This window comes from Brassica oleracea, chromosome C3 (genome assembly GCF_000695525.1).
Source record: "Brassica oleracea var. oleracea cultivar TO1000 chromosome C3, BOL, whole genome shotgun sequence".
Classification (NCBI taxonomy): domain Eukaryota; kingdom Viridiplantae; phylum Streptophyta; class Magnoliopsida; order Brassicales; family Brassicaceae; genus Brassica; species Brassica oleracea.
In genome coordinates this window covers 24861123-24888903 of record NC_027750.1, presented here as the reverse complement: position 1 = coordinate 24888903, position 27781 = coordinate 24861123, and the positions used below count along the sequence as shown (strand labels likewise).

Below are 27781 nucleotides of genomic sequence, written 5' to 3'. Positions count from 1 at the left end.
ACTGCCCCAGAAGATGAGAGCTTCAACAGAAGAAAGTACGTGAAGCAGGAGATTGTTAAGTATCAGTGTTCCCCTGATGCATCTAGAGGGACCGAGAGAGGTTTCAAAGCTGATGCTGTTGGAGAAAGGAGGTTTCAGAGAACAGCCAAAGATGTAAAATGGAGTAAGAGTGGTGGATCTTCCTCAGTGACTGTGCCAGAAGATGAGAGTTTCAAGAGAAGGTACGTGAAGCAGGAGTTGGTTACTTACCAGTGTTCCCTGATGCATCTAGAGGGTTTGAGAGAGGATCCAAAGCTGATGCTTTAGAAGATAGGCGGTCTGACATGGAAAGTCCTGCCTTTAGGTTTTCCGATGAGTCCAGTTGGAAGATGGAAATAATATAGAAAGCAGCTCGGATTTGGAATCAAGAATGTTGCCAGACACGTACACGTTCAACACAATGCTAGAAGCTTGCGCTGAACATAAAAAGTGGGATGATTTTGGCTATGCGTATAGGGAGATGTTGCATCACGGATACCATTTCAATGCCAAACGCCATCTCAAAATGGTACTTGAAGCTAGCAGAGCAGGGCATGAAGAGGTGATGGAAGCGACGTGGGAACATCTGAGACGGAGTAATAGGATTCCGCCTTCGCCTCTAATCAAAGAAAGATTCTGCAGGAAGTTGGAGAAAGGGGATCATGTAACGGCCATATCATCTCTTGCTGTTCTTAATGGCAAGATAGAGGAGACTGAGCTACGGGCATAGTCCACGGACGCATGGTAGTCTTTTACTATGTTTTAAGTTTAAGTTTAATAAGAATAATTAAAAAATATATATGTTTAATTAAATTTTTTTTTTTTTAAGAAACCTTAATTAAGAGACTTGCATTGGACTACGAAAATTAACGGATCTCTTAATCCGGTCTCTTAATCCAGTTTTACAATTAAAAAGTATTAAATAAAAATTAAGAGACCCATTTAAAGTATTTGAGTTAATGGTGCTCTAAAGCTACAATACCTTACACGATTTACTTTAGAATATCATTAAATCCATAAGACCAACAAAAAAAAGTCCACAGGACATGAAAAATGCAACATTTTTTGCAACACTAGTTTTTGATACTATTTTTTCATAAAATTTAAGATCTTTTTTTTTTGCCTTCGTCATACTCTTGACATCATTTCCGAGTCCGGCGTAGAGACGTTAATATGGGCTTGAAGCCCGCGGGCCTAACGGACTTTAGTATAAATGGGCAGACCCGTGACCCATTTATTATAATATAAAAATAAACGGGTTTATACGGGTCTGTCCGTTTAGGCCCGTCTCGTTAACGGGTATACCCACTAAATAAACGGGTACCTGTTTAAGTCCGTTTACGAGGTTTTTAAAAAAAATATATATTTAAAGATTATTGTTTCAAAAAAATATTTTTTTTTATAATTTTTGTTTTGAAACAAAATAGTTATATTATATATAGTTTGTGTTAGAAAAAAAACACAAACTATATTTTTTTTCTAGAAAAAAGTTTAGGTTATAATTGTGTTAAAAACCTACTAAAATTTGTTGATGTTTTTATGATATTATGAACTGATTAATATTTAATAAAAGTAAAGTATTTTTTTCAAATTTTGCTTTAATTGGAATTTCTATTTATTATAAGTTTTAAAATCAAATAAAAACTATTAAAAATTATATAAAGATATGACAAAAGATTATTGACAAAAATAGAATTCACAAAAAAAAAAAATAAACGGACTAAACGGGTACTATCAATATAAATGGGCTTCACATTAAACGGGTTCATACGGATAACGGGTCTAAACGGACCTAAACGGGCAGGTCTAAACGGGCCGGGTAGCCCATATTAACATCCCTACTCCGACGCATGGAGCCGCTGACACTTACTATAGGATCTAGGTTTGTGCACTGCATGCAAACAAATGGTAAAAAGGACGCATGTGCCACATGGCTGAATTGTTGTGAGTTTCTAATCACGGGAGGACGATGTATGTGTCATACCAAACCATTATAGTAACTTGTCATCATTCTCTGTTTTCACTTTTTTTGCCAGAGGAAGATTACTCCGCTTAACCTTTTTGTATTAACAAACCTTCTCATTTTTAATGATATTCACATACTTGCAAAAAAAACGATGTATGTGTCATTAACCAAGATAAAGTGCCATCCCAAATTCCTTTTTGTATTAACTCCAGCAGCATCTCATTTTATTTAAATCTATAAATGTTTTCGTCCTAAGTTCTAACGCAGAAAAAACAAAAAAAACAATTGATGGGGAACAAGTTGTTGCTGCTGCCTCTTCCTCCTCTTGTGCATGCTTATTCAGGAGAATCTACAGTCAGATATCTTCCAGGTTACCAAGGCCCTCTTCCTTTCGAGCTTGAAACCGGGTTCTGTCCCTCTTCACCAACTCATCTCCCATACATGTCTTTTAAATAATGAATCTGTGTTGTGATTTTCTTTTAAGTTAAGTATCATTCAGGTACATTGGTGTTGGTGAGGCAGAGGAAAGCCAGTTTTTCTACTACTTCATCAAATCTGAGAGAACCCCAGCAGAAGACCCTCTTCTTATCTGGTTAACCGGAGGACCTGGCTGCTCTTCTATCTCTGCCTTTCTTCTTGAGAATGGTAATTATCTAAAATTATTCTCTCCGTAGAAATCGTTTGATGGCTTGGTTTTCAATTTGAGAAACATGCAGGACCTCTGGCTTTCAATACTGAGTCTGACAGTGGAAACATCCCATCATTGGTCTCTACTACATATTCATGGTCTAAGGTTAACACAAAGTATATACTCATATAACACAGAACACTCTTTGGTCATCTTCAGAGTTTTTAGATGATCTGCTTATTTTTTTTTGTTCAGGTGGCTAATATAATCTATTTGGATCAGCCTGTTGGCACTGGCTTCTCTTACTCAAGAAACCCACTTGCTAATATACCAAGTGACACAAGATCAGCTAAGCTGGTCCCTGAGTTTGTTCATAAAGTAAAGGAAGAAAAAAACTCAAACTGTTTCAAGTGTTTTTTTAATGTCTTTGTGCATAGACCTTTTTGTGGTTTTGTTATTGTTGTTGGCTGATTCTTGTGCAGTGGCTAGCCAAGCATCCTGAGTATTTCTACAATCCTTTCTATGTCACCGGAAATTCTTATGCCGGTAAAGTGGTTCCGGCTATTGTTCAAGAAATCTCAATTGGTAATTTTTTTTATTATCATTTCAACTTAGCCTTTTCTTAAACTCTCATATCAAGCTAGGCATTATCCATCTGCTTTAGATATTATAGCTCATTATATGCAGGCCTGCCTCACCCTGTTCAAATCTTCATTTTATACGAACGATTAAAACAAAAAAAAAATCTTAAACTTCTATAAAATACTCTAAATTTTAATTTAAAAATTGCAATTTTTTTTGGACCCTGTGCAAATGCAGCCTGATTATATGGTATTCAATATGTTTTAGTGATCATTTTTTGATTGGTTTGCTTGCCTTACTATTCGAAATGTACACTGATCATAATTGTCATAGTTTAGGACGTTAGATACTCATAGTTAAGTATATGATCATGTAATCACCTTTGCTAATACTCTTTCACTGAAAGTTCTTCAAATGTATCATTCTTCAATATATTTCACTTTTATCTCAGGAAATGGTTTATGCTGTAAACCTCAAATAAATCTTCAGGTACGTCTTAGGTCTTAATGTTACAGACTCAACAAAGCATTAACTCAGACACGATACAAACTAATGGCAATCACTTCACCGCAACTCAAACTAATGCCAATCACTTCACTGCAACTAACACAAACCATAACACTAAATTCCATTTAATTCCAAACCTAATCGATACCTACATTCTCTTAAAAGAAAAGTATACTAACCTCTTCCCAAATGAAATGAAACAGGGATGCTTTGATGATGGTGAATCCGTTTCTGACAGAGAGTGGGTTCCCTGGCTCCAGCCCACAACTTGATGACTTATTGATTCCACTAATTACCTGAAGAAAACAAGCAAGGAAAATGACGTTTGATTCCACTAATTACCTTGCATCCTACAAATTTGATCAATCAGAACCGATCCACCACGAAAGTAAAAAAAATAAAAATGGAATTAAAGAACTGAGTTGTTGTTACAGAAGAATGTGTGGAAAACTCCGTTTATTATAACCCCATTACCAAAAGACACATTGCAACATTAAAAATGTGATCACAAGTATAATTCTATCTATATGATTTGATTAACTCAAGCTCACCATACAAAGAGGTCTAAAAAAAATCAAATCTCAGACAAATCATATACATATAAAGTCCTCGTCAGAGAAGAAGACGAGGAGGCCAAAGATGAAAAAAAAGACCGAACCTTTGAGCTAAGTCGAGCTCTGCTACTCTCACTGACTTGTTGGGAGAATAAGAATCCTCCGGCGATAGAGTGGCGGCCGCGGCGGCGTTGTCGCCTCCTTCTTCAGCTGGTGGTTATACTCCGATCATCACATTCACAGACCCACTCGACGAATAAACATCTCGGAAACCACTCGTCGTTTCCAAAATCAATCAACAGAGAATGGAGGAGGAAGAAGCCGACTGATTTCGTGAGGCCAAGGAGAGAGAAACATTAAGGGGTGGGCGAATAGGAGACTGCCATCTTAGGGTTCCTTAGGGCGTCAGCAACCGTGAACCAACAACCTGTTCACAAATTCTTAGAAATAGTAATTAGAATTTTTTTATTGTTATTTATTTTTTTTTAAACTTTTAACCGTTTTTTAAATAAAAGATATAAGAGTCGACTCTATGTAAAACAAAAAAACAAAAAAATATCAAAGCACGAGTAAGAACCCAAAATTAAGAATCCCCATTGATCATGCTAGCAACGCCTACTACCAAGCAATTGAGATCCACGTGCCGTAAAAAGGAAGTAAGATATAGTGATAGACCGGCCAAGATGAATTTGGGCTTAGGGTGAAACTTTCTCTTGTCTACGTATCAAATGCCTAACCACCGTTCGTAATCGTTGTCCTCCTCCTCCTCCTACTCCTCCTCCTACGTGCATCTTGATCTAAGTTTCTTGTTTTGCTCATGGTAGATTATGTGCGCAACACGAATCCAAGACTCTTCACGTCGTGATCTACAATTATCTGACGTGATCTACAATTATCTGCGTGTTTATTATAACCGTTTTTGTTTGTGAATAAGAAGGTGACCGAACGATCGATATGTCTAATTTGTATGGAGATTACAACCAAAAGATCGATTATGTTTTCAAAGTCGTGTTGATCGGTGATTCCGCCGTTGGAAAAACTCAGCTGCTTGCTCGGTTCGCTAGGAACGAATTTAGTGTTGATTCTAAAGCAACCATCGGTGTTGAGTTCCAAACTAAAACGCTTGTTATCGATAACAAAACGGTCAAAGCTCAGATTTGGGATACGGCTGGTCAAGAAAGGTTTGCTACCTTCCATTTCCTTTTGCTTTATGATCTCAAATCATTCATTGAGAGAGTGACACTGCCATGCATGAATAATATTATAATATGTGGTAGTGACATTTATCTTTTATCTGTAAATACACAAATAGTTTGTGTTTCTTGTCGGAAACTATGTCTTAAACAATCAGGCAACAGGTATAAGATTCAGTATTAGTAGATATATGGAAAATTAGGTTAGAATCTTCTGGATTATTTGTAAGATATCATCGAATGGGATTATTCATACGAACTTTACTTAACCATATAACTCCACCTACGTACCACATCGTTTTTGTTTTGGAATGACTTGGGGTTTTTTTGGCCCGAAGGCTCGAGGTCTAAACCATGTTGAATTAACTCTCTTTAGAAGATCAGACTATTCCCAACGAAAATCGAACATATGACCTTTTAGACCCAACTAGGTGATCTAAAAGTTTTAACCAATAGATCAACTCCTCGTTGACTGCTTTTCTTACTTTATGCACATGAGTATGCTCATTGATTTTAGGCTTCTTAGGACCATGATTATTGGAGGGTTCTTAGGGTGGGGTTCTTAGCGGAATATAAGAACCCGTTATTTAAGAGCCGGTTCTTAGTTTTTTTTAGTTAAAAGGTAAGAGACGGATTCTTATATTCCGCTAAGAACCTCACCCTAAGAGCATGATTAACCCGGAGTTCTTAGAGTGGGGTTTTTAGCAGAAGTTAAGAAACAACTTCTGCTAAGAATCTCACTCTAAGAACCCCGGGTTAATCATGGTCTAAGAACCTCCCAATAATCAGGGTGGAGTAATTAGCGGAATATAAAAACCTGTCTCTTACCTTTTAACTAAAAAAACTAAGAACCGGCTCTTTAGTATCTTATTTAAGAACCGGGTTTTAGCTTTTTTAGTTAAAAGTTAAGAGACGGGTTCTTATATTCCGCTAAGAACCCCACCCTAAGAACCTCCCAATAATCATGCTAGTCATTACTATAATACTATTCACGAGAAAGAAAATAAGTTTCCCACTTACTTTTTAAGTCTGAACTTTTATGGACAATCATGAGCTAGTTTGATGATTCTACTCTTATATGTCATGTCCAATGCAACATGGCTATGTGAGGTTTCGCAGATATCTCGTGTGCTATATATATAGATTGACCATAACTTTGTTTATGAAACTGGTACCGTTCCTCTTATTTCAGATACCGGGCGGTGACAAGCGCATACTACCGTGGAGCTGTTGGGGCAATGCTGGTCTACGACATGACCAAACGTCAATCATTTGATCACATGGCTAAATGGCTTGAAGAATTAAGAGGACATGCGGACAAAAACATAGTGATCATGCTAATAGGAAATAAATGTGACCTCGGAAGCCTAAGAGCGGTCCCAACAGAAGACGCACAAGAGTTTGCAGAAAGAGAAAACTTGTTCTTCATGGAAACATCTGCTCTCGAAGCTACCAATGTTGAAACTGCGTTTTTGACTATCTTAACAGAGATTTATCGTATAATCAGCAAGAAATCATTAACGGCTGATGATGATGCTGATGGGAATTCAAACTTGTTAAAAGGGACTAGGATTATTATTCCGAGTGAGCAGGAGAGTGGCAAAAGAGGTGGATGTTGCGGCAAAACGTAACTCTACTAGCGATTTTTTTCTTTGTTTTTTTGTTCCTCCGTATAAATTTTATTAGGACATTCGTTATTTAAACGAAACAATAAGCCAATGTTTAGTAGAGAAAGAAGAGTATGAGTGTGAAACAAGAGCCTTCACTTTTTGCATATACCACTATTATCTAGAAACCCATCATTTTGAGTTTGTGATTGTGTTTAATTTATAGAGAAGTTGAAAGTAGGTGAATAATTCTCGTTTGACGCTTCCAAAATGTTTTAAGTGGACCAAAGTACACTTTCGTGTGTAATTTTATGTTTGTTTGTGCAAGTGCAACCATACTTCCTTCTTGTGTCCAAGGCATCAGTAAATATAAACTCTCCTTTGTAGTGTTGCACATGTATTTTATTTTTGTGGTTATTCACAAGGAAAATCAAAAACTTGAAGTAATAATAATGGTGCGAAGGTTCTTCAACAAATAAAAGGAAAAAAAAAAACTATTGTGAAAAAGTTATAGATAGTCAACTTAAGATTACTTTAAAATATTATTGCATCTCCTAAATATTCAACAACTTTTACTAGGTGCATTTTTTCTGAACAATTTTTAGCTGCATTGCATTTAAAAAAAAGAAGAAGAACACAAGACAGCCAATAAACAGAGGTCCCAAACAGATTCCAACTAGTTTCATATAATTTGGGCTTTCAATTATTATTATTATTATTATTTTTCAAATTATGCTAACCTTTTTGGATGGATAAAAGATTCTCTCAAAAGAAAGACAGAACCCACACAACGGGGCCCATATAATGACAGCGTGGCACACACAAGCCCACCAACCAAACTCTCTCGCTCCCTTGTCCGGTCTTTCTATTTTCACCGCCTCTCTCTCTCTCTCCGGTTTGTCCTCTCTACACGCTTCTCTTACCTAATCTTCTTCTTCTCCGTCAATCTCCGAACATTAACGCTTTCATCCAATTCCGTAATCTTGACTCCCAAGTCAACTCTCCGATGATTCCTCTCTAAAGCATCAAAATCCAAATTCACATTCGAAAAAGATCAATCACCAACAATGGCAACCAGATTGGGCACGCTCCATTACGTAATCGACCACATATACGGAGCCTTAATGCACCGGACGAGGATATCGCCACCCTTCTTCTCGCGAGGATGGGGTGGTCCCAAGCTAGAGCTCCTCGAGCGGATGGCTAAACAGCTCTTCCCCATGTATCTCGAAGGCCATAACTGTCCGCCACCACCGTTGGTCCGTCCTGTGTGGAGAACCGTCTGGGAGACGAAGACCGCTCGTCTCAGAGAAGGCGTTTTCCAGACTCCCTGCGACGACGAGCTTACCGCTGCTCTGCCTCCCGAGTCTCGCACTGCCAGAGTCGCTTGGCTTGTACCTAAAGACGTTCCTCCCCAGAAGATGTCATGTGTTGTTCATCTCGCAGGTAGGTCCTTTAACAGATTCTCGTGTTAAAGTCGGATCCTTTATGCACATGGAAACAGAGACCATGGTTATAGAACTAGTTGCTGTGTTCTATGTTGTAATGGAATGTTTAGCTGTTTATGTGATCTTGATTGTAGAACGTAGATGATTCAAATTGTTCAAGTATGATTCTTTATTCACATGGAAACATGTTCCATAGTCAACTAGTTATTGTGCTCTAATAGCTTTTCTAGTTGTTTATGTAATCTTGATTTGTGCACACCAGTTGTGGTTTTTTACTTGCTTGCAGAAGATAGTTTAAACCATTCAAGTATGATTCTTTGTTCACGTAGAAACAGAGTCCATAGCCATATAACTAGTTGATGTGCTCTATGGTGTAATGGCTTGTTTTATGTGATCTTGGTCTTGATTTATGCATAGCAGTTGTGTGGCTTTTTTTTACTTGCTTCTTGTAGATAATTCAAACCTTTCAAGTATGATTGTTTATTCACATGGGAACATGTTCCATATTGTTAAAACTAGTTATATGATCTTAATCTTGATTTGTGCACACCAGTTTTTAATGCTTGAGATTACTAGAGCTTGGTGATAATGCTTTGGCATTGTTTTTAGGCACAGGTGATCATACATATGACAGGAGATTGCGTCTGGGTGGACCTTTGGTGAAGCAAAACATTGCGACAATGGTGCTGGAAAGGTTAAATTAGAGAGAGAGAGACTTTTTTCAGCTTTTCGTTATGACCGCCTTTGAAGCTTTTGCCATTTCTTTTGATCAAGCATTAGATAATGCCACTGCAGCCCTTTCTATGGACGAAGGCGTCCGTTTCTACAACGTGGAGCGAGGCTCCTCTGTGTTAGTGATCTGCTTTTACTAGGGAGGGCAACGATTGAAGAGTCTCGCGGTCTTATTCACTGGCTAGATGTGGAGGAAGGCTTTGGAAAGATGGGTGTTTGTGGGCTTAGTATGGGTAAGTTATTAACTAACTTGTGAGCTATTGCATTGGGCTAAGTTGGATGAACTATTTATATGCACCTGCACCCTCAGAGGGTCAGAGCCATGTCTACAAACTGCACCCATGAGGGACCAACCTAGGTGATTGCATCCAATGTTCAAGAAATTGCTAAATGGTAACTAGAAGTTTTATAGAGGATTAAGTAACCACTCACTAGGCGGATTATTCGTGGCCTAGGCTTTAAGCCTTTAAGGAATATTGATATATTTTACATTTATATTAGATATTTTAGTTTTTGTGTCTAATTATAAAATTGTTTTTATGATTATAAAAATTAGATACACAAAACAGTGAAATTAGACAAAACTATGGATTTGCCTGAACATTACTGTTTGGTTAAACAAATTTACAACAATTTGACTGATAGAATGGTTTAATTTTTAAACTAATCGGATATTAAGAAACTCATTTTGATTATAACCGATGACGCTTAGGCGCAGCAGCCTAAACTAATTTTTAATTGCATCTTTATGCATTTACTGACCTTTTTTTTTCTTGCTTAGCTTAACTGAAATCTAAAGTGTTGTGTACATGTTAAAGGAGGAGTACATGCATCGATGGTGGGATCACTTCATCCAACACCAGTTGCAACACTTCCCTTCCTATCTCCGCACTCTGCAGTCGTTGCCTTCTGCGAAGGAATACTAAAGTATGGAACCGCTTGGGAGGCACTAAGGGAAGAACTCGCAGCACAGAAGATCACAATGACACTTGATGAAGTGAGAGAGAGGATGAGAACTGTTCTCTCCCTCACTGATGTCACTCGCTTCCCTGTCCCCAAAAACCCCGAAGCTGTCATCTTTGTTGCCGCAACTGTAAGTAGACAAATCAATCCATAACTCACGACACATTTCTGATGATGATTTTGTGTGATTGTGTATAGGATGATGGATACATACCGAAGCACTCTGTGTTGGAGCTTCAGAAGGCGTGGCCTGGTTCAGAAGTGAGATGGGTTAGAGGGGGACACGTGTCCTCTTTTATACTGCACAATGATGAGTTTCGCAAGGCGATAGTGGACGGTCTCGATAGAGTAGACTGGAAGGAGTCATGGTGACTCAACATTACAGAACACAAACTCCATCTGCGTCTCACAACTTATGTCTTTTATGGGACCCCCCCGCTGTTATAACTTGGTTTAGTGGTGTGAATAATTAAGCATTTATCTGTATGATAATGTGTTAATTATCAAGTGAATATTAAGAAAGTTGTTGAGATGTTTTCAAAATCAGGTAATGGTGGGACTTCATAGTGAATATCATATTGGGCTACATGGGCCGGAGTTGCTTTTCTTAATGGGCCTCATAACTTCTTATTTCCAAAACGCGTCGTTTCGCCTTTAAAACGACTGTTCGGCGAAGGAGACGCAATCCCATCCGAGCCCCGGCGAAATCGATCGTAGCTCTGTGCCCCCTTCCTTCGCTTTCAAAAAATCGCATTTCTCGAGAGGGAAAGCAAAGATCGTTTCCTTTTTCTCGTTCCAATTCCGTTATTTCATCGAACCCTAACCCCCACCAATTGCTTTTTGCGGGTCAAGTTTCGATTCGAGTTTTCTAGGGTTTCGTATCTGAATCTGTGAAGAACAAAAGCCCTCTTTGTGGGTTTTCCCTTCAAGCTTCTGAAAACAGAGGTATGTATAACGTTTTCGCCCCGCATTTGAACCTCTTCGAGCAATTAGAGCCTTTGGCGTTCGACGATGAACCCTCCTCTTAGGCGTTGCAGCTAACCTACTGTTGCAGCTAGTTTTAGGCGCGGAATGTTAAGATTAGGGTTTAGGGAATGGTTAGCCGAGGATAGGGTTTTAGGGTTTTGAGAAAAGTGTCCAGCTTTATTGAATTAGGTGAACTTGCGGTATGCTCTTTACATTGTTGCAGCCTTTTTGTTCTTGTGAAATTATCTTTTGGGTGGCCTCAAAGTTGTTTTACTAAACTACATAGTGGTATGGAGGCACAAATTCATCAACTTGAGCAGGAAGCTTATACCGCTGTTTTAAGGGCCTTTAAAGCGCAGTCTGATGCTATTTCTTGGGTACTGTCTCTATCACCTTTTGGGTTGACTAGGTTACTTTATGTTCTGTCAGTCTTATTATGGATTCTGTTCCATTTACGCATTTTAGGATAAAGAAAGCTTGATAACAGAGTTGCGCAAAGAATTGAGAGTATCTGATGACGAGCATCGAGAGCTTCTGAGCAGAGTTAATAAGGACGATACTATCCAACGGATAAGGTCAGATTGTTTATCTGCAGACACCAAATACAAATTAGTAAATTTATCATGGTTTCCGTTTGTTTTAATATGTTGTACATTGGAACTGTACCAGAGATTGGAGACAGGGAGGCGGAAGCCAAGTTACTTCTAGACATGCAGCTAGTCAGGGTTTTGATGTTGTCCCTAGTCCAACTTTCTCAGCTTCCCGGAAGAAGCAGAAGACATTCCCATCTGTAAGCAGTCTCTTTTAGTCGTAAGTGTGATTTCTTCTGTTTTTCTCTATGTTCTTGATCAATTAACCGGTGGTGATATGCATGCAGTATCATCCATCAATTGGTCCAGCTGGAAATAGGTCATTCAATAGCCGTGTTGTATCCGGTGGCATAGCAGGAGATGGATCTGCCGAAGCTCTTATCGGAAGAAAAGTGTGGACAAAGTGGCCTGAAGACAACCACTTTTATGAAGCAATTATAACCCAGTACAACGCAGTTGAGGTATTAACATTTGAACATTTGGTTCAAGTGTCTTTGCAGTTTATTGACTTGTTTTATTTCTCACAGGGTCGGCATGCGTTGGTGTATGATATAAACGCAATAAATGAAACGTGGGAATGGGTTGATCTCAAGGAGGTAAGCTTGACATGTTTATGGTTACCATCCATTTCTGTCTAACATGATGAGGATCTTTGATAGGAGCTGCCATTTTTTTTTTTTTGTAGATACCACCGGAAGATATAAGGTGGGATGGAGAGGAGAGTGGGGTAACTTTAAATGCTGGACTTGGAAGTGGATCAATCCGTGGGAACCGAATAAACCAAAGCCATTTTGGTAGAGGGAGAGGACCAAGAATTCATCAACCGAGAAGAGAATTTTTACCACCACCAACACATCAGAATGGTGGTGGTGATGATATTGAACTATTCAACACAGACTTGCTTGTGAAGGAGGTTAGTTTTTTTTTTTTTTATCTGTTGTGTCCATTAACATCAACTGCTGATCCAAAGTCGAGGCGTTTTTCTAGGTGGAGAGAGTTTTCGATGCTACTCATCCTGATCCTTTTGAGCTTGACAAGGCAAAGAAAATGCTCAAGGTCTGAGACTAATAATACCCTCTTGTGAGTGGTTTAATGTTGTGATTCTGAGGGAAATAACACAAAGTTGTGTGATGGCAGGAACATGAACAGGCGCTTATGGCTGCCATTGCAAGGCTTGCTGATACTTCTGATGGTGAAATTGGTAATAATAGCAAAAAAGCAGTGTTTCGTTATATTTGCAATCTCAGAATAGTCTTGTATTTGCCTTTAAATTCTGTACTCTGATGATAATATTAAGGGTAATTACAAACGTAATCCCCCAAATTAAAATGTTATCACATACTTTGCTCAGCGTGTAACTACACTTACAATAGTCTCTAACCTGAAAATACATGAATAGCTTAAATAAGAGTCTTGTTATGGAACTTTTGACTATGCTTATCTATTGCAAAACATGATTTGACTAATATGGTTTACTACCACCAGATGGAGATCCACCATATACGCATGACCATGCAATGCAACAGGGGTGATGGAAAAGCTGTATGTAAACTTATGATGTTTGGTCGCCAAGGACTCTGGATTCATAAAAAGAAACATTGCGCTCATCTGAAAAAAGAAATGGCATGAGAGGTCAGGTCAGCATCTCAGAAGATGGAAACGAGTTAGTCTTTCTTCGTTTTAAGTTATGGTTCACCAAAAAATGTATGAAAAAAAAATTGTTAGGGTTGAGAAGTAGTAGGATTCTGTTTGTAAGCACACAAGACATTTTGGTTTTAGAGAAGTTTAACCTGTGACTATGTTAGTCCACCTCCAAAGGGGTAATCAGACGTGCCATCAAAATGCATACAGTTTATGTAATCTTGTTATTGTTTTGTTTTGTTTTTTTGTGTGTGCGCAAATAGTTGATACGGTGAACCAAACATAGCATTACACAGATTACAAAATCAAAAACAAAAGTCCCTTATCTAATGGAAAGATTGGTAGATGTGATTCAATGTTGTAAGATTTGAAGAAGGAGCTAAGAATGCATTCAGAACAGCCGTAGGAGCTAATCATTTGTAATAAACAAAGGAAGCCAATATGTGACTTACAGGAAACAGTTGTAGCCATGGTGCTTGATGAATCCAATCCAAATCATCTCAAAGTTGAGAAGATGATGATGATGATGGTGATGAGATTCGACACCAGTTTGTTGGCGATGATTCCGTTGTAATCCTCCCTTAGGGAGGGAGATTTGAAAGGTATTCAGGTTCCAAAGTAGTAGTTGACATGTCTTTACCACACACACAAGAAGGGATTAAGATTAAAGATTAGCCCCCAGCAATTTCATCATACCTGAGAGACAAGGAGAAACGCCGTGGAGATTGAAGGGATGATGATGATGATGATGATGATGATGCGATTTGCTATTCGTCGTCGGAGTTGAGAAGGGAAGACAGAGGAGAGGAGGATGGTTGGATGTCGTCAAATAATAGAACACGCAGGAAGCGATGTTGTTGACCCGTTTACCTTCCTTCTTCTTTTTTCCTTTTTAATGATATGTTGCAATTCCGGTTTACCTCAATGGACCACTCCGGTTTGATTTCGAATTGAAAAACATAATTCGGAAAGAGTAAAAAAAAAAAAAAAAAAAAAAAAAAAGAAGGAAATCACATCTTTCCTTCAACGACAACCAACCTTGAGGGGGTTGAGATTTATTTTATCTTCTTCCCTTTTCCGATTCCGATTTCGATCTGTCCTTCTCCACTAACCCCTATTCATTCGATCTCTAGACATAATACACTAAAGAAAGGGTTTCTATTTCGGATCTGTACTTTTTTTTTTGCCATGGATACTCTTAAGAGAGGACGGCCTGAAGCTAACTCCAACGGCGCCGGGTTTAAGAAGTCTAAGCAAGGTTAGCTACCTCTTGAATTATATATATATATATATATCATTCTTTTCAGTTTTTTTTTTTGTACTTCACTAACTCTCATAAAGTCTGAAACTTGAGATCTTTATTGCTTGATAAATAATCTTTTCTTTTGGATCAATTGGATTTGATTTTAGCTACTTTTCTTCTTTTTTTTTTGCTGTTTTGCTGTCTTTCTTTCTCACTGCTGTGTTTTGGTGATGTCCTTTTCCTCTTATTTACTTCTCACTTATTTTGTCTAATTAGCGAGAGATTACAGTATTAACTGCACAGTTAAGTAACATCCCAAGCTTATGTTTTTATTCACAGTTTCTTGATGAGTTTTAAGTTTAAGCTAGTTAACATCTTATAACCGGGGTTGCTTGATTTGAACAAGCCTTTTCCTGTGTCTTATTTGTTGGTAAATAAATAATCCTGAAAATTTACAGAATATCATGAAGCTTTGATTTTTGAAGTCTCAATTTTCATATATATGAATGATAATGTATGATCCTAAAGCAAATATTATTGAGCTTCAGAAAATTCTTAACTAAATAAACGACACTTAAAAATGTTTGGAACAGAGATGGAATCAACTGGTTTAGGAAGCAAATCGAAGCCATGCACTAAATATTTCAGGTTACTTATTAATCCTCTTTTTTCTTAACTGGATTAATATTCAAAAAATTGCTATTTTATCTGCAATTGAGATTAACAAGTAAAACTGTATGCTAATGAAATAGTTAGTTGTTATTACAGGTAACATCATCATTCATGCTAAACAAGTTTCTTTTGTTAAAAAAATCAATCTAATTGAAATGATTCTCACTAGAAACGGATAAAACGCATCCGGATTATAATTTTAGAAACATTTAACTCATTTGTTCGTACTCACAATCAACCCAAACCTTGTCTGTATTTTACACACTAAACGTTACCGCCTTGTGTATTAACCGTTTGTTCTCTTGTGTCATGTTAAAGCGATTGGTTCTTAAGTTTAAACTCTCTGATGTATTTTATTCTGCTTCTGTTGTGCAGCACTTCTGGCTGTCCTTTTGGAGAGAACTGCCATTTCTCGCATTATGTCCCCGGAGGATACAATGCTGTAGCACAGCTGACAAACATGGCTCCACCCATGCCTCAAGTTTCAAGAAACATGCAAGGGAGATTCTCAGGGAGAGGAGACTCTGGTCCTGGCCACGTCTCTAGCTTTGGTGCCTCGGCCACTGCAAAAATCAGCGTGGATGCTTCATTGGCAGGCGCAATCATTGGAAAAGGTGGAGTCAGTTCTAAACAGATATATCGTCAAACTGGGGCGAAGTTAACGATTCAAGATCACGAGAGAGACCCCAACCTGAAGAACATTGAGCTTGAAGGAACGTTTGAGCTGATAAACGAAGCGAGCGTGATGGTTAGAGAGCTTATTGGGAGGCTTAACTCGGCAGCGAGGAGACCACCTGGTGGTGGTGGTGGTGGTTCTGAAGGGAAACCGCATCCAGGGAGCAACTTCAAGACGAAGATGTGTGAGAGATTCTCTAAAGGAAGCTGTACGTTTGGTGATAGATGCCACTTTGCACACGGGGAAGCGGAGCTACGCAGGTCAGGAATCTCCTCCTAAGATATTATTGCTAAGGTGAAGAGAAGTTTACTTGCAAAACAAGTCTCTTCTTTATTGCTAGAGTCACGTCTTTAGTTTTTGGTTAAATCAAGTTTGGGAGGTTTCATGAATGATATTCACAAACTTGGAAACAAACAGTGGCTAGGATTTGTATGCTGCCTGATTATATTAATGTTTTCTCTGCTATATCATATCATCTGGTCTTATGATTTTCTGAACATGTTGAGGGTTTTTCTTGTAGTAGAAAAAATAGCTATAGGACAAATATCATTAATTTCTTGCGAGTATTTATTTCTAGCATGTTTAACGGTTCTTCCAGACTTCCAGTTCATCAAGTGATAGAGCCATTAAGTCTTGGTCCATCGCTTTGGGCTATTTTATTTAAGTAGCTGTTGTGAACCTATAATGTGACTTCTTTGCCGGTAAATATCACCGGTACATATCAGATACTTTGGAATAGAAAAGTAAAAGGAAAAAAATTAGAGGAGAGAAAAGAAAAGAGGGAGCCAGTTGTAAAAAGAAGAAGAGGAGTTAAATGATACAGACATGAGTTGCGGTAAAAAGGTTACATAATAATAGTCTTCCAAAGTTCAAGAAACAACAACAGTTACCCTAAGTGTTGTTCCGTTGAGGTGTTTTCATCGCTCTCTCCAAATCAATCTTGCAATTTTCTCTTCACTCTTTCATTGTTACGAAGCTATCCTGCTGCAGAGTATATTGTCAACAGACCGAACATCTGCTGCTCATATCAAACGGTTTGATAGTCTCAGAACTAGGCAACAAACCCTTTCCTTTGGTGGCCAACCTATCATGATCACTTTCACAATTGCTGCTACTGAGAACAGTCATGGTTAAGTCTTCACCGGTAACAGGAATATTAAAAGGAACGCTTCCGGTGACAGAGACATATCCCATTCCTCAGGTAGTCAACGACCTCAATGAGTTACAACAATCAGACGAAAGGTGAAGTTCCGTTGCTACTGCTGTTGGTTAAAATGCTCATACAAGGACCCACAGTGGTCATCATAGACGGAGTATACATTGGCGGGGGGGGGGTTGGCGGTTGACTGGCTACGAACTGGAGAAGCTAGCACTGCGATGATCTTGGACATTGTAGATCAATTAAAGCTTGTTTGTTGTTTTTGTGTTGTGATGAAGTAGTAGTAAGCAATTGTGGTTTTAATAGGTAGACAAAAGTGGAGGGAACGAGGCAAGTGTGTATAGGTCAACTACTATAACTAATTGTGTTCTTTTCTTCGTTGCATAAACCTTAGAAACAGAGAATCTTACGAGAACCAAACAAGAAGACTGGCTTGAGGATTCTAATAGCTCGAAAGAAAACTAATCGTTGTTTTATTTTTAATGAACCAGAAAATCGTTTCCTTATAAAGATCCACACAACCACCAAAAATATTATTTAGGTTTATTGAACATAAAACATGGTAAGGAGTTTTCTCTCAGACAGCAACTGAGGAACTGGTTTCATTAAGAAGACCATGGAATGTGTAATACTCGGATGTTTCTTTGAATCCAGGAATCAACTCCGACAAGGCCCTCAATATTGCAGCCAAATGCTGCATATCATTAGACGCGAATGCTGCTTCCAGAAACAGTGACGATCGCACACTCGTCACCTGCAATGTGCATACACCACCAAATAAACTTAAAACCGAAACATAATTTAATGTAATCAAAAAACCAGAAATCAATTAAAAATTACATACAATCAGATTATATTCAATTACAATGTGAAACTGATATTTTTAATCCAAAACCAAACCGGAAAAACTTGCGTTCTAGCTGAACTAAACCGAACCACATCAAACAGAATGGCCACCACATGTAATTTGATCTGTTAAGAAAGTGTTGTATGTACCTTACGCTTCTGAGCATAACGAAGAGCTTCAAGATAGTATCCATCTTGCACAAGGGAGGAGATGTACTCATGGTGCAACGAGAGCTGTCTCAGCATATCAAGCCCAAGTTTCCTTATCCGCGGGTTTTGGCGACCGCTCTCAAGAAGCTGGAGCGCGACTTCCTTTGATGGTTCGATTATCTGCATGGAGATGGAGCACAAACTTTGTGAACAAAAAACCATAGACGAGGTTTTGTGCTCTTAGTTAGAACTTAGAAGTTAATTAATACAAACCTTGTTTGTGATGAATAGTGACAGTTCTGCAAATCGTTTACTGTGTGCTAAAAGTCTGATGGTCATCACATATATGTTGAGATCCACTTTGAGTTTCTCTGCGCTTATACTGCAACAAAAGGAATCAAAGGTAAGAACGCAGAGCTGATGACTCCAAACATAATGAATAGTTTACCTGCGAAGGAACTCAGTTATGATAGCAACTAGGTAGTCAGATTCCTCAACCATCGTTTCCTCTACGGAAGCAAACACAAACTTGTAGAGCTCATCAGGTGAAATGGCTGGTGACGAGAGTTGAGATTCCTGCTGCTCATCAGCAGAACCAGATGGTACGTTTATTTCAACTTCTTCTTCATCAAGACTGCTTTCAGATGCCCTACGTCCTTCGTTATCTTCATAAACCGAAAGTCGATTAGAGGACAAGATGTGTTAACGAGATTGCAATGCATTCATGCCTAAATCAATTTTTTTTAAAGATTGAATAGGTTTTACCAGGAGATGCACCATCGTTTGTTGGGGTAGTTTTTTCGTTCTTTAGTTCCTTGTATATACCAGCTTTAACCGAGTACGAATATGCTGTGACAAGTACATCTATTGCCTGTGTAACCTGAGTTGCTGGTCTGCGTTCCAAAATAAGAGCCCTTGCTATCCCCAAGCACAGTTGTTTGGCCTGACACAAACGCACTCATTAATCTAATCTAACAGCCGCATCATCTTAGTGTAAACCACAAAGGAAAGGAAATTTTAGGACCTTATTTGCTTCCAACTTCCTTCGCTGTAGGAATTCGAGAAGAGACGTCCTGTCTGAGCTACTAGCGGAAATTGCCTGCAGCACATCATATTAAAATACAGAACATTTGCGAAATTATGTAAAAATTTAATTGGCATGTAGATAAACCAACAAAAGCCAACTTGCCTCAAGATCCAAATGCACTCTCCACAGAACCTTGTTAGTCTGATCCAGAATAAGGTCTGGAACCAGAAAGGTCCACGAATCTTCATACATGACTACGTTTTCATTGATTGTAGATGATCCTGGGCTCTCGTTTTCCTTGTTAGTAGCTTGGGACGACGAGTCGGAGCCTTGGTAACCCCTCCAAAGTAAAGGAAGAGGAGCAGACACGGGAGCTCGAGAATCCACAAATAAGTCATAGATGATAACAACCTTTGCATCGATTTGGTGCACAAGCAATAAATTGTCAACCACACTCACCGACAACTTGCTTGAGTATATTGGCAACGAACCCTGTAAACAAGAGCACATGGAATGAATGAAGAAACAATGATTCCATACCAGGAAAAGCAGACACGCTAGATAAGGTTGTTTTGCATTTAACTTGCAACTTTCAGATTTTAAAGGTTCAAACTCACGGAGAAACACCAGAAGCTAGTCAAACAAGCTACAACACGTTCAATAAAAATCAGCAAAGTAACCAGATACTGGTAACTGAGGAAAAGCAAACTTACTTGTTGAACGACTGCATCTCGGTAGAACCTGTATGTATGGAGCAGCATAGCTTCCATGTCCACTTGTAAACAATATATTCGGCCATAGCTGAAAGAGAATGGTAAAGATTAATCTCCAACTAATTCGTGTAATGAATAAGGAGCAAGTTTAGGAGAAGAATTAAAACATAGGAGAATCGTACACAGTGATTAAGTGGACATCTCCAGCGGAGATAATAGGTTTGCTGTTCGATTCAGTTGTAGCCAGGGTCATCTCAAATTTCGGCAAACGAACAACTCCTGCAGTGGAAAGCTGTAGAGTAGATAAAAACGAATATCAGGCTCATATCCGTAATATTCAATAAGTTACATAAATGTTAACTCAATCATAAAATCTCACTGACAACTCTAGCATACACATCATAAGGACCAACATCTATATATTTCATAATTCTTTGTTTTTTTTTTCCTTGGGGTTTGTACACATGTGTTGGACAATATGTATAAATCTGATTTAGTTTTGTTGATGATAAATTTTGTGTAATACCTGAAACCCAGTAATTGTCTTGCACTGCAACCCAGATGCAAGAAGAACAAGTCGAGATTCATGTGTGTAGATGTACCAATTCACATTCACTTTCTTGGTTTCCACCAAACGTAGATTCATCGCAGAATCACAGGCAAACAAGTCCATACCACTGAGACAGGAAAGAGAGCAAAAAAAAAAAGAACTTTCATTAGAGAGACAAATGATTCTGAAAATGCTACTTTCTTTAGTTAAAGTATATAACTATTATTAACACAATCAAGTTATATAAAGTTCTCAGTTTCAACCAATTAGTCTTTAAAATTCGTTGCCAACAATCTCAACAATTGGATATCGTCCTATGCAGTTTAAGTATGCAGGGAATAAAAGCAAGCCCACACCTGGTTTTTACAACTGCAAGATCACATAATGGAGAGTCACTCCAGAAGAATCCGAGAAGGCTCTCTGATCCTGCCCTGCACTTGTGAGTAAGTGTCTGCTTGGTCTCTCGATGAAAAAACTGGATCTCACAATCAGATCTTTGGACAGCTACCACTTTTTTATCAAGAGAGAATCTGATACACATGATAGGCCCTTCGGGTATAGAATCAACTGAAGGAGATACATCAGGATTAAAGGTAGCTGTTTCCCATGAAAAGACCTGACTAGATGTGACACAAATTAGCAATCTGTTGGCATCATCGTAGAACAACCCCCTGGATTCAGGAACATTGCAACGTAGGGATGGATGCTGTATATACGCATGTGACAAGGCGCCAGAGCCGACACTTGTCTGTGAACTTGAAGGCCTGCTAGACATAATCTTAACCTTTTAGTTGTCTAAATTACTCAAAAGGAACAAGACTATAGTCCAAAATATCCATTTTATGATTGGACCGAGTCACTTATCACTTATAAACGTTACACAAGATGAAAATAAAATAAAAAGAATTGGCGTACATGATTAATCAGTGCTGATCAATGCCCCTAAAGAGAAGAAGTATATAGAGATTCAACCCTTTCCTCGGATCTGTAAGGAAAAAAAAAAAACAATACTAGAACAGATTAGTCTTCAAATTAATGATCAAGACAAGTCTTTTGAAATGAAATTGCAATATATTATACCGTATGTTGCATACAGCTCTTCAGCGCAAGAAACTGTTTTAAGCACAAGTCTTTTTCAATCTCGTGGACTTTAGACGCAACGCAGCTCCCGTAGTCTTTGGCCTTGTGACAACAAAGTGCACTTTTTAAAATTCAATAACAAGGAACACATTCCACAAGACAAAGGTTAATGGAGCTGTGGAACAAACCTGCTTAGAACAAGTAGCTAGAATCCTTCCAAGTGTAGAGGCGGTGGAAGCGGAGTTCTTTTCTTTCATGCCTGCATTGCTGAAAGACAAAACCAGTAGATTCACTAAAGCTGTGTCCGAAGAACTTAAATAAATAATTCAATTTAAGACAGAAGATCATAATCAGACAACAATTACATCTCCATTGGTGAAAATAATTAGATCAATTTAAAAGGGAATTACAGAAGAAACAAAAAAAGTGAATCAGACACGTTAACAGAGAAGCGTTACCTACGAAAAACAATGATGGAGATGAATTTAAAGCCCAGTGATTGGGGTTTCTCAGATTCAAGCAGCAGAAACGAACTAAGTTTCGATTTTTGATTCGAACGGTTGTGTCGTTGGGAGATTTGACGATATAGGTGTTCTTCAATCACCGTGTGAAGAAGAAGGAAGACCAGGCGATCAACACGTGTGGATTAGACACAGGCCTTGAAGGCAGGCCCATATTTGTTTTTTTGTCTCAGCTCATGAAGGCCCATTATATATTCGAATTTTCTACTTATCAACAAATATTCGATTCAGTCTTGCCAGATAGTTATACAATGTAACAGTATCAAAAACACAGTTCACCAAAATATTAATTTACCAAAATAAAGATTTGTTAACCAAAATAATATTTTTTTACCAATTTAAGCTTATAATTAACCACCCCTTACAATATAACCCCGAATATATAAAAGGGGGAGATGTATGCTCGGTAAGAAACACACTCAAAAACATAAAATTTTAAAAATGAATAAGAGAGAATATATGTTTTCAGTTTTAGATTTTGTTTTAGTACTGTTCTTGATCGGTACCGTTGATGCGGGGGTTCCTGCTGGAGGTCGACCGTTCGATGACAACTATGTTGTTACGTGGGGAAATGTCTTGAAACTCGACCAAGGGAGAGAAGTCCAGCTCTCCATGGACAAAACTTCAGGTTCATTAATTTTACTGTTTCCTTTTTCAATAACGTCGTCGTAAAAAGATAAAAGGATGTGGTGCGTATGTATTGATTTCAGTCGATATTCTATATAGTGTTGTAATTGTGATATAAAATATGATTTAATATCTAAATTTATATTACAAACAGGTGCTGGTTTTCAGTCTAAACACAAGTTCGGATCAGGATTCTTTCAAATGAGAATCAAGTTGCCTCCAAAAGATACTGCTGGAGTTGTGACAGCTTTTTATGTACGTTCACGTTTTAGCTTCTTCATTACATTAATTTGAACTTTCAACTTAGTGAATATCTTTCTTTATACCTTTTGTGTATTTTAATTTGGTTTCAGTTGACTTCGAAGGGAGATACCCAGGACGAGCTAGACTTCGAGTTCCTTGGGGATAGAGAAGGAAAACCGATACAAATTCAAACAAATGTTTTTATCAATGGTCAAGGAAATAGAGAACAAAAGTTTGTTCTTTGGTTCGATCCATCCACAGATTTTCACACTTATGGGATTCTCTGGAATCCGTATCAAATTGCGTATGTTTTTTCTCTTTCCATGTGTTCTATTTATATTTGTTTAATTTTATCACACAATTATCGAATGTGTGCCCAACCATTCTAAATAGAAGGAAACAATAATACATATACGACTAAATTTCAATATTCTGAATCACGAATGAGTACGACATCTTTTCTTTTAAAGCTTACTAACAAGAACATGAACCGAAAAAAAAATGAAAATTAATTAGCTAATATTAGACTTTGTTTTAACAGTTCTACAGTATTGCTAAAGTTTTAACAGTTATCCTACACAGTGGAAAAATTGTTTTATTTTGTTTTAAACATTTAGCAATACGAGCACCATGATGATTTCATAATATATTTTTTGTTTCTCCCGATATGGTAGGTTTTACGTGGACAATGTTCCAATACGAATATTCAAAAATAACAAAAGATATGGCGTAGGCTATCCATCAAAGCCGATGACATTGGTGGTTAGTCTGTGGAACGGCGAGGGATGGGCAACAGACGGTGGTAAGGCCAAAATTAATTGGTCATATGCTCCTTTTAAAGCCAATTTTGAAAGGTTTTCTGATTCTGGTTGTCACGCGGATGGTCTGAACATCAACGCGAAAGTATGTGGTTCAACAACCTACTGGTGGAATACGATCCAATATAGTAGGTTAAGTGCAAATGAAACTACGGCATTCAAGAATGTGAGAGCGAAGTATATGACGTACGATTATTGTTCTGATCATCCTAGGTATCCTGTTCCTCCTACGGAATGTCGATTGAATCAATGATGGGTATCTAAAAACATTATTAGAGAAAAGTATCACAAGTGCTTGCTTTCAAATATATTTTTAGAATTTAAACGAATTTTCAATAAAGAATGCTATTTTACTATTATATGATAATTATTTTACAGAGACAACTCATATATTCTTGATCAAAGTGAAGTCCTTAGGGCATTATTATGGGAGAGATTTGATTAAGGGCCCTTAGCATTTTTTATTATTATTTTTGTGTTTAGGAACTAAGCTAAGAGCTTCTGTATAAATAGTTGATTATTGGTGGGACTAACTTTGTCACTTACTTAATTAAATTGATTATTTTCATTAATAAGTAATAACATATATAAAAGCATAGTTTTTAACTTATAAACATTTTATTCAAAATTGAAAATTTATAAAAGAGAATTAAAACATAGAATGTGTTATAAGCTATAAGCTAAAGAATTTCTATTAGTTTTTCTTATCTTTTTTTTTTTGACATCTAGTTTTTCTTATCTTATGTATAAGTTTATCTTCTTAAAACTATAAGTTTCATTTAATATGGTTTCTATAAGTTTTATAAGTGTGATAGAAGTTTAAAAATGTCTACGTTTGATACAAGTTTAAAAATGTTTACAAGCCAAATTCAAGTTTAACACACTAGCCTTATCCGAGAACAACATAAGAGAAGCATATAAAGGAATAATACAGTTACCTAATAGAGAAAGCAGTAATGAGACCGAGCTTACAACTTGTTCGAGATTACACTTGGTTCACATGATTACACTTGTGGCAACTTCGAGTTGTAGCAACAAGATTACAACAAGAAGTTACAGTAGTACCAAAAGGAAAGAAAAGGAAACAAGTTTTGATAGAGACGAAACAAACCGAAAGAGATAACTAGCTAATGAAACAAAAGGAAACAAGTTTGATAGAGAGAAAACACAGCAAAAGAGATATCTATTTCCGATCACAATCACTCCTAAATCACCCGTGAGCTAGAAGCAATGTGACCTGCAGAACAAGACAAAACAAGTTAAAGCAGAAGCAATGTAGTAAAAGAAATAACAAGCAAGTTAAAAACGTGTCAAGGAAGTCAATGGAGAAGACTCACCATTCTTTCTGCTCAAGTGTTTGATCAGTAGTTCAGAACACTCTTTCCTTTCCGGACATACACACATTAATAGAGTAGTTTTCCCATCTCCAACCACATTGAACACAAATAAGTCTCCTATGGCGCATCTGTTATCAAGACAAAATTTTCTCCAGCCTCTTCTGATGTAATACATGCCGTCTGATTCGCTAAATCGTAAACTCACAGTCCATGAATTTCCCTCTTTGTTTACAAGTATTATCTCTTGGCATTGTTTGTTCAAAGCAGTAGAAGTCGTAGCTTCCACATGAAGATACTGCAAACACAGAACGTAAAGACACAGAACAGATCAAACCATATATTTGACTAACTAAATATGGTCTATACGTATGAAAATTGACTCACAAGTTTGTCTTCTTTTAGATTTGAAGCAGTGACCTCAGCCAAAAAATAGTAGTCGAATGAGAAAGAAGGAGCATCATTCGCGTCGGCTTCTTCCTTAATGATGTGAGGATGTGTATATTGAATCTCACAACATCTAGGACCAAAAGGAGTGACATGAAACACCATGTCTCCTTCGTGTTTGAAGACGATTTAGGTCTTCATCATCAGAGATTTCAAAGTCGATTTCGGAGTCGGATGTGGATTGCGCTTTCGGTTTCGGAAACAAGTCTTCGCCACCGGAGATCGATTAAGAGATCACGTAGAAAGCTTCCTCCTCTGCTAAATCGCCTTTGCCGTCGCCTTTTGGAGTCGGATAGAAAAGAGATACGAAGAAAGAAAATGAAAAAGACGATCCGTCTTCGAAATCATCTCCCACTCCAGTGCTGCCACGTACCCACGAAGGACGACACCGAGAAGCCCTTAATCATGGCCCGTTCGTCTCGTCCTTTGCCATTTTTAATTTTTTTTAAACCCAAAATGGGTTAAGGGTCGGCCCCAAGGGCCGACGATAATGATGCCCTTAGACGTGTAACGTTTTCTAATTCTTGCCAAAAAAACGTATCAAAATTCACTTGCAACGTTTTATTCTTGCCAAGAATGTATCAAAAGTCACTCCTACTCTACACAATGTTTAACCAGTTTTCTTTGCTAAGAATGTTAATATCCTATTAATGATTGTTAGAGTTACAGATGTGTAATCTAATGTCTACTCTAGAATGGTAAAAAAGTTAAAAACAAGCTAGAGTAAATAGAGGTAATTAATAAACACATATGATTAAGTGATCCAAAGAGACATAAGAGAGCCTAAATGCTTCGTATGTCTCTTGGAAGTGATCCAAAGAGACATAAGAAAGCCTAAATGCTTCGTATGTCTCTTGGAAATGATCTTGTCCAGCACTTCTCAGTAGATGAGGGGAGCGGTTTCATATGTGGTAGACCGTTGCATTATCTGCTAGTTTCCTTAGGATTGAGGGACATACCATTGAAGAAGTTTGGATCCAAGAGAGCAGCTCGATCCAGTTGTGGAAAAGTCAGGTTAGACGGTTAAGGCGAGAGAGTGACATGCTCCAACTTCCTGGCTGTAATCACAGGTGAGCAGAAAATGGTCCTTAGTCTCAGTGTCGGTGGAGCAGATGCAACAAGAGGGTGAAACTTGGATGCCCCAAGATGCAAGGCGCACTCTGGTCGTATACGATCAACATTTTGCACCCACATTGTGAATAAATATTTTGGAACTTGATCCTTTGAACCAGATAGTATCAGCCCACTGTTTTTGATGTTGCTTGGTCTTAAAGCTTCCCACGTGAGAGCTAAGGAGAATGTAGTAGACATACTTTAACCAGCATAACGATGACTATAATATTTGGTAAATAGTGCGTAACAGTACAATATTATTGACAAGTTTCCTGGATTTCCAACTTAAAACCAATTGGCAATAAGTGGAATGGTTCAAGTCCCTTACATATTTCCAACGTGGGATCTTCTCTCCAACACTCTCTCTCTCGAGATAATGGTGCATATAACCATTAATCTCGCAGAATCCATCATACCCCCTCCGAGACAATGTTTTATTTTCCAGTAATCTCAGCGGAACTGAACCTTCTATGGGTCATCAGCTAATGGAATGATCAGGCCACTATCCGGGCCGGATTAATGGGTCAGGGTGTTGGGCCGGTTCTGATACCATGACAAGTTTCATGAGTTTCCAACTTAAATCCAATTGACAATTAGTGGATTGGCCCAAGTTCCTTATATATTACTCAAGTCCCTTTCATATTTCCGATGTGAGCTCTTCTCTCCATTACCCTCCCTCGAGATAATGGTGTGTATAACCATTAATCTCGAAGAATTCATCATATCCCCTCCGAAATTATGCTTTATTTTCTAGCGATCTCGGGAACTGAGTCATCTATGGGCCATCAGCTAATGGGATGATCGAGCCACTGTCCGGGCCGGATTAATGGGTCAGGGTATTGGACCCGCTCTGACACCATGATAAATTTCTAGGACTTCCAACTTAAAACCAATTGACAGTAAGTGGAATGACCCAAGTCTCTTTTATATTACTCAAGTCCCTTACATATTCCAATGTGGGATTTTCTTTCCAACGATTATAATTATGGACACAGTATAGTCTATTACAACATTCTTCCTCCTCTGTTAATATGCATCAGGTGTTTTATACTATTTCGTTAACAAATATAGTATTAGTTTCCCATCTTGTCAAGGTGTCAAGCGCAAGACACCTCGAAAAAAAAAATCTTCTCTAGTTTTGTGCGAAATTGTTATATCCTGGAGAAC

At 38.0% G+C, this 27781-nt stretch overlaps 7 protein-coding genes across 9 annotated transcripts; 6 read left to right on the top strand and 1 right to left on the bottom strand.

Moving 5' to 3' along the window:
* Positions 1–409: 409 nt before the first annotated feature.
* On the top strand, positions 410–3988 carry LOC106330214 (serine carboxypeptidase-like 15). The gene is made up of 8 exons (XM_013768726.1): positions 410–742; positions 2252–2391; positions 2484–2629; positions 2701–2777; positions 2868–2990; positions 3095–3197; positions 3646–3683; positions 3905–3988. Exons 1-8 carry the CDS (start codon positions 410–412, stop codon positions 3971–3973), a joined length of 1029 nt encoding a protein of 342 aa, XP_013624180.1. The 3' UTR covers positions 3974–3988.
* Positions 3989–4986: 998 nt separating this feature from the next.
* LOC106333028 (ras-related protein RABA4d-like) lies at positions 4987–7161 on the top strand. The gene is made up of 2 exons (XM_013771515.1): positions 4987–5436; positions 6641–7161. The coding sequence occupies exons 1-2, from the start codon at positions 5210–5212 to the stop codon at positions 7077–7079; spliced, it is 666 nt and encodes a 221-aa protein (XP_013626969.1). The 5' UTR covers positions 4987–5209; the 3' UTR covers positions 7080–7161.
* A 743-nt stretch (positions 7162–7904) lies between these two features.
* On the top strand, positions 7905–10749 carry LOC106334997 (uncharacterized protein C4orf29 homolog). The gene is made up of 5 exons (XM_013773409.1): positions 7905–8501; positions 9113–9197; positions 9299–9468; positions 10054–10328; positions 10397–10749. Exons 1-5 carry the CDS (start codon positions 8123–8125, stop codon positions 10568–10570), a joined length of 1083 nt encoding a protein of 360 aa, XP_013628863.1. The 5' UTR covers positions 7905–8122; the 3' UTR covers positions 10571–10749.
* A 133-nt stretch (positions 10750–10882) lies between these two features.
* Positions 10883–13822, top strand: LOC106334998 (protein EMSY-LIKE 1-like). The gene is made up of 10 exons (XM_013773410.1): positions 10883–11143; positions 11451–11541; positions 11630–11739; positions 11834–11954; positions 12042–12215; positions 12282–12350; positions 12440–12667; positions 12742–12810; positions 12892–12955; positions 13240–13822. Exons 2-10 carry the CDS (start codon positions 11455–11457, stop codon positions 13284–13286), a joined length of 969 nt encoding a protein of 322 aa, XP_013628864.1. The 5' UTR covers positions 10883–11143; positions 11451–11454; the 3' UTR covers positions 13287–13822.
* Positions 13823–14396: 574 nt separating this feature from the next.
* LOC106334996 (zinc finger CCCH domain-containing protein 36-like) lies at positions 14397–16485 on the top strand. Its single transcript, XM_013773408.1, has 3 exons — positions 14397–14653; positions 15232–15286; positions 15686–16485. The coding sequence occupies exons 1-3, from the start codon at positions 14584–14586 to the stop codon at positions 16263–16265; spliced, it is 705 nt and encodes a 234-aa protein (XP_013628862.1). The 5' UTR covers positions 14397–14583; the 3' UTR covers positions 16266–16485.
* Positions 16486–17598: 1113 nt separating this feature from the next.
* LOC106327944 (uncharacterized protein C18orf8-like) lies at positions 17599–22131 on the bottom strand. 3 transcript variants are annotated; one of them, XM_013766267.1, is made up of 15 exons: positions 21970–22131; positions 21700–21778; positions 21512–21613; positions 21347–21416; positions 20788–21195; positions 20408–20558; positions 20064–20173; positions 19882–19969; positions 19327–19660; positions 19166–19236; positions 18907–19084; positions 18590–18806; positions 18415–18523; positions 18142–18321; positions 17599–17899 (listed from the first exon to the last, which is right to left on the bottom strand). In XM_013766267.1, coding segments are annotated over exons 4-15 (2025 nt in total). In that variant the 5' UTR covers positions 21349–21416; positions 21512–21613; positions 21700–21778; positions 21970–22131; the 3' UTR covers positions 17599–17722. The 3 variants fall into 3 exon arrangements, with proteins under 3 accessions (XP_013621721.1, XP_013621720.1, XP_013621722.1); XM_013766266.1 differs by having other exon boundaries at positions 19166–19240; positions 19331–19660; XM_013766268.1 differs by having other exon boundaries at positions 19166–19240; positions 19331–19660; positions 21974–22122.
* Positions 22132–22467: 336 nt separating this feature from the next.
* On the top strand, positions 22468–23973 carry LOC106333849 (xyloglucan endotransglucosylase/hydrolase protein 2-like). Its single transcript, XM_013772240.1, has 4 exons — positions 22468–22660; positions 22814–22914; positions 23013–23206; positions 23577–23973. Exons 1-4 carry the CDS (start codon positions 22474–22476, stop codon positions 23971–23973), a joined length of 879 nt encoding a protein of 292 aa, XP_013627694.1. The 5' UTR covers positions 22468–22473.
* The last annotated feature ends 3808 nt before the right edge of the window (positions 23974–27781 follow it).

Bases quoted from the DNA above. Each gene is read 5' to 3' on its own strand.
- LOC106333028 (XM_013771515.1), top strand. From the start codon at position 5,210: ATGTCTAATTTGTATGGAGATTACAACCAAAAGATCGATTATGTTTTC. The intron at 5,437-6,640 runs GTTTGCTACCTT...CTCTTATTTCAG, and splicing joins GATACGGCTGGTCAAGAAAG to ATACCGGGCGGTGACAAGCG.
- LOC106330214 (XM_013768726.1), top strand. From the start codon at position 410: ATGTTGCCAGACACGTACACGTTCAACACAATGCTAGAAGCTTGCGCT. The intron at 2,630-2,700 runs GTAATTATCTAA...AGAAACATGCAG, and splicing joins TGCCTTTCTTCTTGAGAATG to GACCTCTGGCTTTCAATACT. The intron at 3,198-3,645 runs GTAATTTTTTTT...CTTTTATCTCAG, and splicing joins TGTTCAAGAAATCTCAATTG to GAAATGGTTTATGCTGTAAA.
- LOC106327944 (XM_013766267.1), bottom strand. The intron at 19,661-19,881 runs GTAAGTTTGCTT...TCTTGTTTACAG, and splicing joins GAGATGCAGTCGTTCAACAA to GGTTCGTTGCCAATATACTC. The intron at 18,807-18,906 runs GTAAAACCTATT...CGGTTTATGAAG, and splicing joins AAACGATGGTGCATCTCCTG to ATAACGAAGGACGTAGGGCA.
- LOC106334998 (XM_013773410.1), top strand. From the start codon at position 11,455: ATGGAGGCACAAATTCATCAACTTGAGCAGGAAGCTTATACCGCTGTT. The intron at 11,955-12,041 runs GTAAGCAGTCTC...ATATGCATGCAG, and splicing joins AGCAGAAGACATTCCCATCT to TATCATCCATCAATTGGTCC. The intron at 12,216-12,281 runs GTATTAACATTT...TATTTCTCACAG, and splicing joins CCCAGTACAACGCAGTTGAG to GGTCGGCATGCGTTGGTGTA.
- LOC106333849 (XM_013772240.1), top strand. From the start codon at position 22,474: ATGAATAAGAGAGAATATATGTTTTCAGTTTTAGATTTTGTTTTAGTA. The intron at 22,915-23,012 runs GTACGTTCACGT...ATTTGGTTTCAG, and splicing joins GAGTTGTGACAGCTTTTTAT to TTGACTTCGAAGGGAGATAC. The intron at 23,207-23,576 runs GTATGTTTTTTC...CCGATATGGTAG, and splicing joins TGGAATCCGTATCAAATTGC to GTTTTACGTGGACAATGTTC.
- LOC106334996 (XM_013773408.1), top strand. From the start codon at position 14,584: ATGGATACTCTTAAGAGAGGACGGCCTGAAGCTAACTCCAACGGCGCC. The intron at 14,654-15,231 runs GTTAGCTACCTC...TGTTTGGAACAG, and splicing joins GTTTAAGAAGTCTAAGCAAG to AGATGGAATCAACTGGTTTA. The intron at 15,287-15,685 runs GTTACTTATTAA...TCTGTTGTGCAG, and splicing joins CCATGCACTAAATATTTCAG to CACTTCTGGCTGTCCTTTTG.
- LOC106334997 (XM_013773409.1), top strand. From the start codon at position 8,123: ATGGCAACCAGATTGGGCACGCTCCATTACGTAATCGACCACATATAC. The intron at 8,502-9,112 runs GTAGGTCCTTTA...CATTGTTTTTAG, and splicing joins ATGTGTTGTTCATCTCGCAG to GCACAGGTGATCATACATAT. The intron at 9,198-9,298 runs GTTAAATTAGAG...ATGCCACTGCAG, and splicing joins GCGACAATGGTGCTGGAAAG to CCCTTTCTATGGACGAAGGC.